Source organism: Sceloporus occidentalis, unplaced genomic scaffold, assembly GCF_023333645.1.
Source record: "Sceloporus occidentalis isolate IW3139 unplaced genomic scaffold, rSceOcc1.0.p SCAF_2, whole genome shotgun sequence".
NCBI classification, from domain to species: Eukaryota; Metazoa; Chordata; class Lepidosauria; order Squamata; family Phrynosomatidae; genus Sceloporus; species Sceloporus occidentalis.
In genome coordinates, this window is record NW_028316982.1 from 115,831,340 (window position 1) to 115,845,149 (window position 13,810).

General features: G+C 40.3%; 1 protein-coding gene across 4 annotated transcripts in view; it reads left to right on the forward strand.

Annotated features, from left to right (window-relative positions):
* The window catches only part of LOC149318909 (ras-GEF domain-containing family member 1A-like), a 301,950-nt gene that overhangs the window by 254,173 nt on the left and 33,967 nt on the right, over positions 1-13,810 (forward strand). For all 4 annotated transcript variants that reach the window (XM_089510664.1, XM_089510666.1, XM_089510665.1 and 1 more), the window contains one exon: positions 1,875-2,054. In XM_089510664.1, the coding sequence (XP_089366790.1) occupies positions 1,875-2,054 (180 nt within the window). The remainder of the gene's footprint in view (positions 1-1,874; positions 2,055-13,810) is intronic.

The window sequence follows — 13,810 nt, forward strand, 5'->3', positions numbered from 1 at the left end:
GTACTTTGACTGAAGCCTCCCTGCCACCCCCTTTCCCCCCGTACCTCCTCTCTAGAGCTCTCTACTGCCCCTAAGGGGGTATCACCCATTTCAGTAATCACTGCAATAAGGTGTCATATTTTTTGCTGTTTGCCTCAAGGATCCATGCATTTTGGGAAAGAAATCTTGCAGCACAACCCATCAGAGACAGTGCTCTCTCTCTCTCTCTCTCTCTGTGTGTGTGTGTGTGTGTGTGTAATCCATTGTGCTCATGGAGGATGACCATAGCCAACATAGAATGAATTGAGAGAAGCGATGACACTGGGTTGACTTCTGCTCATTTCTCTTATCAGCTACTCCTAAAATACCACTTAGCAACCTTGAAAATACAGGACAGTAAACATGGCTTATTAAGAAACCATATGGACAACTGATGTGTAATCACTTTGACATTCATGTTTAGTATTAGCTGTGTTATAAGCAAACCTTAGCAACTTGATTGTTGGGTGTTTTCCCCCCCCCCACATGTAAATTTGCTTTGCAGACAAACACATTGGCAGTTATTGTCCATCACACATTTCAGTTTGATAGCTAGAAGAATGGAGAAGAAAGAGCTAATCTCTGCTAATATCCATATAGCAAATATAATCATTCTTTCCTGAAGCAAAATAGAAACATGGGGTTGTGTAAGCTTCTGTTTGCACATACCCATCATGGAACACAGTCCAGGTAGCTGGAAATAAGTAGGCAGTCTGGTCCATGTTGTTATTTCACAGGGGCAGGCCTTGGTTCCACATTGCCTCCTTCTAGCCAAACTCTACAGAGAGAACTGCCAGACTCAGCCTCCTTTCACTAACTGCTCCCCCCGTCGACTGTCTCTGTTCCCAGTACTGTTCCATGGCACCTGCCGATAGCATTGCCACAGCAACAGGGCCTTCTATGTTCTAGAAGCCAACTGCCTTCTCAATATGCCAGCCTGTTGGCAGATGGGGTAGCCAGCCCAGCAGACACATTTTCAGCCACTTCTAGAACTGTTTGTGTTTCCAAGCACAGGCCAAATGAAATGTGTTGCTGTCAAGGCTGAAACCAGATCGAGCAGAATATGCATACTGATCTGACATATGGAATAGACGTACCAAATTATTTCCTGCTAATTGTCCATCTAAACAGCTTGAGTGAGTCCAGCTTTTGCCATGGGAAGCACCTTCTCTCATATGAACTTCCCTGCCCTGTAAGATTAATAGCAGTGGCTCTGATTCACAGGATCCAAACCTGGGAGAGCAGAGCAATGATGGCCCACCATAAGGCCATCATTGTCACTTTGGAACTCCTTACCATGTATTGCCATCACTGTAAATCTCTCTTTACACACATTAATTTAAAGCGACTCTGTTCTCCCAAGATTTTCAATTGTGAGTTTTTAGTTCATAGGTGTTCAGCTACTCCTTTGCTGACATTACTGTAGAGGGTCTTGCACATGATTGACTCTGCTATGTTTTTGTTGTTGTTGAGCAACATTTGAACTGTTGGAAATGGCAGAAAAGGAGGTGGTTTGCTCTTCTGTCAGAATAACCACTAGATAGACACAATATTATAATCAATGTCATCCTGACATTATGTGTAGTGTAAAGTTATGAGAGTATATTTAATTTAAAACCAAAAGCTTTTTGTACCTTCCTGGGATTCTAAACTCTTGTTCTGTAGAACAGACTGTGTTAAACTCAAATGTTCAGTACAGCCAGATGGTATGCAGAGCTAGTTGTGCGTAACTCCAGTGATTTTAGTGAACCTAGACAAGTGTTGTTATTGTTTAACTAGAAAGCCATGCAGATACAAATTAGCAAGCCTTTCTAATTGGCTCATATTGCTTCCATTTTTTCCTTCCACTCTTGCAGGAAAGTATGCCCCAGACACCAATATTTTCCAGTATGCTTGGTTCTGGATGTAGTGGGCAGGTGCAGCCAGATACAGGAGAGCGAAGCGGAGATCCTGTTTATCAAGATGGGAATCTCATCTCTGGATCACTGGAGGCTCTGATTGAACGCCTGGTACCTACCACTGACTATTACCCAGATGTAAGTAGATGGTTGTAATCTTGTTTGTTTTGCTAGAGTTTTCCTAGAACAGGGCCTTGAAGGAGAAGCAATTATTTTCTCATGCACAGTAAAGAGCTTGTCCTAAAAATGTGTTTTTATTTAAGATATGTTGGTGAGTGCAAACACATACATACACACATATATTAGGCGGAGGCACAGAACAGTGTTCTGTACAACCATGCTGGCCACATGATCACAGAGCAGTCTCTGACAACGCTGGCTCTTCAGCTTAGTAACGGAGATGAACACCACCCGCTATGGTCGGACACAACTTGACAACCTTGTCAACAGGGAATACCTTTACCTTATTTTTTTAGTATAGCTTAGTAGTAGTAGCTTAGGTACACTGGTTTGTATACTACTGTTATGATTAATAATATTTACAGTAGCACCTTGATCCTTTTAGATTGGGGCAGAGAGAAATGTCAGTTAATGTAACATATCTCAGTTCAGCATGGCCCCTTATTTTAGAATCAACCTGCATCACCTTTTAAAATACATTCTTCCCCCGCTCTCCCCCACCATAAATCTGACAATCCATGCATTACAGCCCAAAACCCTGAGAAGAGAATGTCAGAAATATTCAGCTTTTGTCAAATAAATGAGAAAAGGTACTTAGAAACCAGCCTTTAAAACAAACTGCACCAAACTATAATGGCGTTGCACTTAGTAGACAGGCAGTTTCCAAGGATTTGTGGACACCAGAAGGTAACGTATCCATTTGATGCTACCAAATCCATTTCCTCTATTATTTTCTGAGTGTTTAAATACATGCAAAACAGCAGGAAAGTGCCTTTTTCTTCAAGTCACTCAGTAGACTCTGTTCATGTCAGCGTCTAGGGATGGGGTAAACCTCAAAGGTGAGAGAGTCAGAATGCTACATCCCATTTCATCCCCCCGCACCAATTATTTTAAAAAAATCCTGCTCCATTGTACATTGAGTCAGATCAGAACTGAGTTTTTTCCCCTGCTTTTACTGGACTATGGTGGACCTTTCCTCTCAGTCCTCCCTCTTCAAAAGTAAAAAGAGAGAGAACACTTTCTGGATGGGCACAGAAAGAAAACACATAGAGAGATCTACTTAGAGCATATTGAAATATTTCCTTTCTTTGGTGATGCTGTCAGGAAAGCTGCAAGGCAGATTGGCTGGAAAGAAAGAGAAGTGGTATATGTTGTTCCATAGAGGCTTGTTGACACTCAAGGAGATGTGTGTGCTCAAACACGACAGTTTTCTGGAGGTTAGCATTGAAATGTATTTAAGTGCAACCCTTGATGCCCATTGCAAGCAATCGTTTAGGCAAATATTTAGGCAAACAAAACATTTCAAATTGAGAAGGATGAGCTGAAGGGAAAAACATTTTTGCTTTTCCCCCTAAAGATATCACCACATTCTTGGTCTTTAAGTAACAGTTACTATTTTAGTCTCTCATTTACTTGCTCTGACTCTGTTCCACTCCTTTAATTGAACATGTCTCTTAGCAACAAGTTAGGAACTATAAGACTCTGCTTCAGTCTTTTGATATATTTTTTTTTGCACTCAGTGTCTCTTTTTGTAACATCTTAAATTGTTTTATGTTTTTCCCCATTTTGCAAATTTCTGTCAGCTTCTGAAAATGAAATAGGGCATAATTTTCAAAGCCAAAGTTAAAGGTTTCTTCCCATTTTGTTTATATAATTGGGGAAGCTTGGAATAAATGCCAGTGCAGTCACAAAAATCATGTGCGGCTTTCATGTGGGCATACTGGTTTACACAAATGGTATTCCATGTGAGTGCTGCCTGCAGTTTGAAAGAAGATCACCATCTGGTGTGAACAGGCCCTGGGCTTAAAACTGAAACATTTGATCAGCAGTCTCCAATGATGGCAGTTCTCTTCCTCCTCAGGTCATTTTCTAAGCTGAATGTTCATAGGCTTTCCCCTGCGCATGAACTTAAACATTGGGGAAAGTAGTCAAGCATTCTCCCTGACATACGTGTTTCTCCATGTATTCATGGATTTTGATTTTAGTATGGAGCAAGAATTCCTACAATCTGAGAGAAAGTCCAATAGCATTTGTATATCTTCCTTCTATGTGTCTGTTAGATTAAGAAACAAAACTATTCAGATACTTAGGCCTGTTACAGACTGCCAAAATAAAGCTGCTTTGAGTCTCTTTGGAGGTATGCTATTTAAGTGAGCATGGGTCCTAAGAGTCTGGAGGTCGCGCCAAAGCCACACTTCATTCCTAAGCACTGGAGTGCAGCTTTGGTGCAGCTTCCGGATTCTTAGGGTGCATGCATCATTTAAACAGCATACCTCCAAAGAGACCTGAAGCAGCTTTATTTTGGCAGTCTGTAACAGGCCTTAGCAAGATGTTCCAGTTTCTGCCTTCTTTGGCTGCTTAAAACAATAGTGAACTGCTAAGAACGGAAAGGATGCAGTGTTCCAAAATGGATGATGATGTTTAGACCATGTGATACTTGTGCAGTCTGTGAATCCAATTTCCCCCCCTAAAGTACTAATAATATAGGACATTTCAGTTCCTAACACTGACAAGATATGTATAGGTGATGCCCCACCTGGAATTAGCAGTATGACCCAGGATTGTTGACTTGTGTTTTGGGGACAGCTCTTACTAGCAGTGTCTGTAGATTTGGCAGCTTGTAGAAATTTATAACAGGAGGCTGGCTGGTGGCTTTAGCAAGACATTTTGAATTAGCTAATAATGGATAACTTTCCCTGGTTTCCTTGTGGTAGTTAGGAAAGTCTCTTCTCTTTTTTTTATGCATATGAATCTACTGAAATGAACAGCATACAGAGATTCAAAAAGTTCCTTTTTGGACCACATCTCCCAGAACTTCCCAGTCTGTGTGGTCATGTTGCTGTTGAAGCATTTTTATAAAGACGGCAGCCTTTTGTTGGTATGGTCTCATTGTTTTATTTTACCTTATTTTATTTGCAAACGTAAAGCCTCTTAGCCACAGATATACTTGAAAATAGGATTGTTGCCCATCCTGAAAGTGAAAACAATTTTGGCCTCGTTTTTTAAAAAGAGTCCACATTGTTTTTCAACTCAAGCCATTTCTAAGTTTATACATCAACATTATTCAAAGGCTGCTTTGAGTTTGCCCCTTTTAAGGGCAAGGAACTCAGAGGAATGCAGTAGTCAAGTGTACTCCCATATTTTGGCTTGTTCTTTAAAAATGACATTCAAATTATCTTAATCACAGCCCACTAAAATAGGGCCATCAGCTGCTTCCCTCCAGGTCCTGATGCACAACTTTACATGGTAAATGAACCGGTAAAGATAATGAACTGGTGTAAGGAATCTGGAATTAGAAAATGACCCGGGGGAAACTCATTGTAGGGGAGATTATTGGTGGGACCAGTTGGCATTTAGCCACATTAATCCCTGCCCTGGTTCCAGTTTGTAGTGTTAAATCCTTTGTCTCATAGCCTTACTAGTTTGCCTTCTGTAAAGTGGGTATTGTGTTGCAACAGCAGCGTAGGGAAAGAGGAGTCCTTTGGTGTTCAGAGCCAATACTTCTGTCTTGTACTTATGCTGTTTGGCAGATAACTTCATTTTTCTTGATATATTCTGCCATTTTGTTTCTAGAGCAGTTGACCAAATGCCCCTAGTGAACTTGCAAGCATGAAAAGAGCCTCTAACAATCTCCTGTTTGTCCTCAGTATCTGATACTCATAGAAATAATAACAATGAATGTGAAGCTTTCCTCTAGTTATCACATCTGTCAATTGAGAAGGTTGTGGAGGAACAGGCAGGAGGTATTTGGGGTGACCTGAACCAAGGTGTATAGTGATGGGAACAGTGTTGCTAAAGGGGATGCAATACACCCCTAGTTTTTGGAGTTCACCAACCATCGCTGAAAATGCATAATTAAAGGGGGAGGGGACATCTATGGGATCAGATGATCTGTGGAAATAGGACAGATGATGGACTGGGTTCATAACTGTCTGTCCCTATTCTAGAGAGGCTGATTTCTGTAGGGGTAAATGAGGGGCAAAAATCAACACCCACATCATAATCATTGACAGCACCAAGATATCTGTGTGCATCACTAGCATAATGTTGTGTTTTGTAACAGTGTGTGGGTGTGTAGTATTGCCTTGTTATAATCATTTGTAAGTTGGTATAGCAATTTATTTTTGTAGAGTTCTAGTGAAAGAAGAGTTAGCATGGTACAGTGATTTGAACATTGGATTGAGACTCAGGGGAGCAGGGTTTGAATCCCCACTTAGCCATGGAAACCCACTGGGTGACTTTGGACAAGTCATACTCTCTTAACCTCAGAGGGATGCAAAAACAACCCCCGCCCAGTCAAATCTGGCCACGAAAACCCTGAGATAAGTTTACATTAAGATCGGCATAAGTCAAAAACAAATTGAAGGTACACAACAACTGATAAAAAGCTTTTCAAATCATCCACCTAGATAATATTGCCTATACTATTTCACAATACAGAGAGACTATATGGACAGAGGTATGAATATTGTCGTGCCTGCCTGAATTTGGAGGTGGTGCACCTCACTCTTTAAACACATCCTTCAATGTTTTAAGTATGATAACTTCAGTGTTCCATTTAACATTACGAAGAGCATATGTGCCCATCTTTCCAAAGAAGAACATTACTTCCCCCTGTATGCAGCAAACTAATTTGCTCATGGGAAAATGTCTCCACATAGAAACCTGCACAGGGTAAGTTAAGGAAGAAATGGGATTATATACAGGGACACTTTCCAGTCATTGTACAGTACACTACATTGCCACAGATCAGAAGCAGACTTCACCAGTTTTCCATTCTATTTTTATTTAAATAATCTCACCATTCCACAAAAAAGCCTAGAGCAAGATTTTAACCTCACAACATCCTTGTCTCTAATTTTGGTTACAAGATAGTAAGTTGCCCATCATAATTATTAAGCTTCATGGTTGAATGGGAATTGGAACACAACTCCCAAAAAACCCAAAATAAATCACATAGAGAACCAGATGTTTTGGCCTACAGCTCCCATCAGCATGACTAAAGGTGATAGTGGTGATCCAGAATATCTGGAGGGTCAAGGATTCCCTACAAATGTTCTAAAAGCTACTCCACACAAGCTGAAGGAGGTCTAGATAGCTACTTCATTCCTCCTCATTCAGCTTTCGTGATATTTGAATGCTACATTTTTTTATTTGTATGAAAGCATTTACTTCAAGTATGCATTCTTTGCCTTGAATGCCTGAGAACTGACCCATATGTGTCTCCTTGCCTTACAAATCTGGTCATAAGAAAATGGGAATACAAACTAACTATGAAGTAATTTGTATGCAAAGGGCTTTTGTATCACCTTTAAGACTAGGGCCTGTTACAGACTTGCAAAATAAAGCTACTTCGAGTCTCTTTGGAGGTATGCTATTTAAATGATGCATGGGTCCTAAGAGTCTGGAGGTCGCGCCAAAGCCACACTCCATTCCTAGGCACTGGAGTGCAGCTTTTGGTGCAGCTTCCGGATTCTTAGGATGCATGCATCATTTAAATAGCATACCCCCAAAGAGACCCAAAGCAGCTTTATTTTGGCAGTCTGTAACAGGCCTAGGTGTGCAAAAAAAGATGTAGCATAAGTTTTTGTGGACTTGGTCTACTTCCTCAGATGTAAGAGGAATTTGTGATGGAAACATTTATTGATCTCAGTGTGGAACACCTCACAGGAAAAAGTAAACACTGGTGTATATAATTGTAAAGTAAAGAACTAAAATTGCTACTAACTGTACTAGTATTACTGGACTGAGCTGCAGATGGTAGCAGGGGGACAGACAATAAAAGACGCAAAAATGGAGCAGATACTTTCAGCACATTATTTGAAAAATGACTTCATATTCACACATTCAAAAAAGTGTACATACAAAAAACATGTTAAGCTAAACATTTGACAAGAAAAATTTTCCCAGAGACATAATATCTATCTATCTATCTATCTATCTATCTATCTATCTATCTATCTATCTAAAGCTGGACTGGACATAGTCTTATCTTTCAAATTAATATTTTTCTTTGTTTGTATATCATTATGCCTTATGCCTTCTGGGTGTACACTTCAGAAACCCTTTTTAATTTTCTTTGCAAAGATGCTGGCTAATACACTATTTCAAAGAAAAATAAAACAAAACATAGTTTAAAAGATTTTCATGATTTCCCCATTAAGCCTAGTAGTCTGACAGCTCGAGAAATCTCTCTATGATGAAAGTGGAAATGTGGGACTCTGAGAGAAGAATCTTTCTTTTCCATGGCTTTTTACACTGCATTCTTTGAAAAGCCAATATTCTGATTTGAGTTATCTCAGAATTGCTTCAGATAACAATGTTGTGCTTGATCCAGACATTTCAGAATGGAAACCTAAACTAGAATTAGTGTGCAGGACTGGATTATAATTTGATGCCCTCAAAAGAATGTGACCTAGCTTGTTGGAAGAAGGGTCATTGACAGGACAGTGCTGCTTACATGTCAGCTTCTTTGTGATTACACTTAGCAAAGGCAGCTCATTCTTGCACAACATAGGTCATGTTTTCACCAGTGGAATGAAGGAGGGAAAACACTTTTTGCAGTTTCTCAAATTTTTCTTAGTTCCAGGAATGGAACAGAGATGCCACAAAGAAAATCCTGGTTGGCACATTACCTGAAAAGGGCATTCATATACTATCCATTTATCTATGTGTTAGATCCCTGCAATACTCCCAAAGGTTTCATCAATTAAAATAATTGGAGCACTTGTAACACTGTGTTCTCAAATCAAGGATCACTGCTTAAGCCTCCTTCATTCCGTTCATATACAGTCGGCCCTTCTTATACACGGATTTTTTTATACACGGATTCAAGCATCCACGGTTTGAAAATGTAAAAAAAAAAGTATAAATTTCAAATATCAGACCTTGATTTTCCATTTTTTATAAGAGATACCATTTTGCTTTGTCATTATATTTAATGGGACTTGAGTATCCATGGATTTTGTTATCCACGGGGAATCTTGGAACCAAACCCCAGCGTATAACAAGGGTCCATTGTATTATTGAAAGCTTTTCTTCACTAGTTTGTCTTTGCTTCCTCTTCCACTTGCTTTTGAAGCTATCAAAGCTTTGTGGATTTTCCTGTTCCCTGAGGGCCTGGTCCCTCTGCTCTGGGGTGAAAAGAGGAATCTCAGATCCTTGAAAACAAACTTTTTAATAAAAGCTGTAGGCAGCTTTGGAGTGGCTGCTATAGTCTCTACAGAGTGTCCTCTACCACTCCAAATTTTTTTTTATCAAATCTTGACCAGCACCAGGACTCTGTGGGAGAGAGGTATCTTTCAAGGTCTCAGTGACATTGCTCCAGGAGCTGCTGAACACATGATTGTATTCAGGACTGCTGCATTGTGACTTTCACTATCTTAACATTTCCCGGTTCTGTCTCCATTTTCCTCACTCTGTACTAGACACAGGAGATTATCAGGCGGGAGGTGGGTAATGACAGGAGAAGGATGAGAATGAAGTACTATGCTTCCATCCTTATTGCATGATCATGTGAAGATTATCAGGCACATGGCACTTATCCTGTGATTATCACATCAATAAAGAGGAATTGTCCCATCACTTCAGTATTAACAGGTTATCTTCAGTATTAAGATGCTGACTCTGATGATTGCAAGATCAGCAGGTTGGCAGTTCAAGGTCCAAGTGGCACTTGATGGAGTGAGCTCCCATCACTATTCCCAGCTTCCGCCACCTAGCAATAGGTACCACTTCATTGGGAAGGGGAAAGTGTTCTGTGCAATCATGCTGACCACATGACTATGGAGTCATCTTTGACAATGCTGGCTCTTTGGCTTAGTAACAGAGATGAGCACTGTCCCTGACATTCAGACATAACTAGACAATCTTGTCAAGTGAAAACCTTTTGCTTTTCCCTCAAAACTGGGATTCAAAACACTTTGGAATTCAGGTGCACGGAAATATTATCAAGCACCATCTGTAGCAAGAGTAGGAGCTGTGTGGCTCATAGATTGTTTGCAGACCTTGAGGGATCTAGTTTGAATTTGGGACTCGCTCCAGAACAACCTCCTAAAAATTGGTTGGGGGAAAAAACCTTTTAAAACAATAAAACATTCTGCTTTGGAGGATTCCCTACCCAGAAACCTCAAAAACCCTTTCCCTAAAATTGCTTCATAAGTGACTAGGAGTCTAGGATACTGTGGCCCTCCAGGACATTGAAGGAGCTGAGAGTCAGCCAGTCCAGGCTCCAGCATGTGCATGACCTGCTATCTAGGTTCAACTAAATTGGAACCAGGAAACATGGCATACCTGTCTGCATAATGTTTGTTTCACAGCACTACAGTGTACGTATTTTTCATTGACCTACCATAGATATAAAGTGGAAAAATGCACACTGAAATGTCAAGAAGTGTCATAAATTGAACAGGGCATTGTGGAAGGGAAGAAGGGACACAGCTGGGGCTTTTATTTTGAGTGGCAGCCTGATTCTTGTACATTGCACATTGGTTCCATACTAAGAACTCGCCTGCAAAGGAAATGAACAGGAAAAGGAGTGAATCACTCAGGAATGCGCAACTCTACTCTCTTGTCTTGTTTCTGTCAGCTATATCAGTAACTTGTCACATCAAGTTTGGCAATCTCTATGGAAGCAGACTGGAGGATGAGTCTCCTGTCTGTGGCCAAAGCTTGTGACTTATCTTAACAAGAAACTCATAATAATAATAAATGTATAACTTTCTACCACTCAACAATCTAGCCTGGAATCAGCATGTGTCTCCTGACACTAACCCTGCCCCAAAAGCTCACCTTGTAAGCAGTGCAAACCCCCAATATGGCAATTTCAATGTTGTCAGAGTTTGGGAGGATGAGCAGGGACACTTCCAACTATTTTCTTGTAGCTGGATGTAGTTCAAAGGCATCATCTGCAGAGAGTTCATAAGAACCTTTAGACATCTCTGAAAATGTTCCTCTCAGCACATCCAACTACAGCTCATTCCTCTACAGCTCATTCCTCCATTCTCCAACAACATGGAAATGGCTGTGTTGGGTGCAGGTTGTGTTGTGTACAAAGTGAGGGTTTTTTGGGGAGTAGGATTTTGGTCACTGTGTGGTCGGGACAAAAATGTCACCCTATGCAGCAACCATAAAAATAAGTTTCAGTGGTCTAAATCTGATATATGCCATCATAATTTACCAACTGGATGACAGCTGTTACCTCTGTCAACATTATAACTGCCCTAAAAGGCAAGCCCCTATTGTTGTTCCTATACAGTTAATTAATAGATGATTGTTCATCATAGTGAAACAGTTGATCATCCATAATAATATTCAAAGAAAGGGGAGTTTTGTTCTTCCCTATTTCACTTTGGTTCACGTTGCTGTCCATCATGCTTCACACATCAAAGTGCTGGTTATGCTGTAACCAGCCCTGTACGGCTTGGGTGGAGGTTATATGTATAACCATATTCTCCCATATAAGGTTGTGTATGCTTCAGATCTTCTAGGGAGGCTCTTCGCACTGTCCCACAACTCTCATAGGTACATGTGGTGGGAATGTGAGAGAGGCCTTTATAGCTGCTCCCAGACTCTGGAATGGCCTTCCTAGAAAAGTTAAGACTGGCACGCTCCCTCCTGTTCCTTCGTAGGCAGATGAAGAGCTTTTTGTTTCTTTAGGCCTTTGATGGTTGATTTCTGAGGCAGAAAGGGCCTTTTAAAATAATGCTATACTGTTTGCTTGCTGTTTTCTTTATAATGGTTTTGCTTGTAACTGCTTTTGATTCTGTTGTTAAAAATATTTTAAATTTTTGTATGGTATAAATTTTAAAGCTGTCTCTGCTTTGTAAGCCATCCTGAACTCTATGCTGCATCTGCACTGCAAGAATAATCCAGTGTGATGCTGCTTTAACTGCCATGGTGGCATGCTATAAAATTGCAGTTCGTTGTGGCACTAGAGCTCTCTTTCAAAGAAAGCTTAAAGGTGTCACAAAGGTACAGTTCCCTGAATTCCATAGCATTGAGCCATGGCAGTTAGAGCAGTGTCAGACTGGATTATTTCTGCAGTGTGGATGGAGCTGAAGGTGGGGAGTAGGGGAAAGTGTGGCATTACAATATAATGATGATAATAATGCTTCCATTACTTGCAGTCATCATTGAACCTCCATGAACAGAGTATGGTAGGGGAGGTGTTAAGGGAAGACAGAAGAACATACCAAATGAAAATGTTCTCTCCCCTGTCTTTTAGGGAAAATATCCCAAAGTTTCACTGAATTTGTGTTGAAGAGGAAAATACTTTTTGTTCTGGTTTAAAATTTGTAACAATTGTAATTAACATAATTAACATCAACAGCTTGTTTCATTCTCCAGACCTTCTGTATTCCTCAGTGGAGAAGCAAAACACTAATGTAATTCATAAATCAATAACACATTTTCTTATATTTATTGTGTGTTAATTTCCATGTTGGCCTGCTGTCAATCAGAAAGCCAGGATGTCAATATTTTCATAAAATCTGTGAAGCATTTGCTTGGCTATCATTTCCTAGACTATGTAATGGATGTAAGGCACAGAATGTATATGTACAGAGAAAAAAATCCAAAAAGTTCTAATTGGAAATTAAGTCCCCTTTTAGGACTTCATTTGTCCATGTTTTTTTGTCACATGGAACCTGCTGAGGACGAGAATGACAGGAACTGTCGCAGCAGAGTAGTAGGAGGAACAATTCTGATTATTTTTTCTCAAAGCAATACAACAAGTATAGATTATTGTTCCTGGGCCTGAATCCTGTTGGTATTGCCTCTTTAAGTAAACCCATTGAATCTATTGCTAAACGATTTAAATTTATGTAAATCCATTTGAATCAGTGGCTGTTCCCTAGTCCAGACCACCAATAGAATTTGGGCCCTAGTCTTTGCTGGGATACCTGACATAGGTTTTGCCTGTGAAAGTGAGAGGTAGAGCAGTCAAATCTACTTGCATGAGTTTAAGATTATCTTCTACCCACTTTCCCCCCTGATTAGACAGGAATTTCTGAATTTATGCCAAAACTGAAAATGTGACAAAGGCAGAGAAAACTTTTTGCAACTATTGTTTTCTTCTGCTGCTCTATGCAACTGCGGGAACTTTTGGGGAAATTGTAAATTTTATCTTCTACCATTTGAAGGCAGGAGACTGAAAAAATCATCCCATGAGAGTCATCTTGTGGCTTTGACCACAAGACCAAAGGATAAACAGTCATTGAGAGACAAGAAGTCAGGAAGGCATAACATGTGAGGGCTGGTGAACGGAGAGTATATGCTTTGTTGGGCAATGATACTAGCACACCATATGATGCATTTCTGAAAAGGTTATTTGAGAACAATTATCTGTACAATGGTAGGGTAAATTAAATTAAATGGGGTATTCCAGAATTGAAACCAGCATGGTGTAGTAGTTTGATAATTGGACTATGACTCTAGAACCTGTGCTCAGCCATGGAAACTCACTGAGTGAACTTGGGCAAGTCACACACTCTCAGCCTCAGAGGATGGCTGTGGCAACCCCCCTCCAAAGAAATCTTGCCAAGAAAACCCAGTAATAGGTTCACTTTAGGGTCACCATAAGTCAGAAACTACTTGAAGGCACACAGCAACAACAACTGCAGAATTGCCTACATATGCACACAGTACCATATATACCCGACTATAAGTCGACCACATGTATAAGTCAAGGGCAGGTCTGGGGCCAAAATTATGGA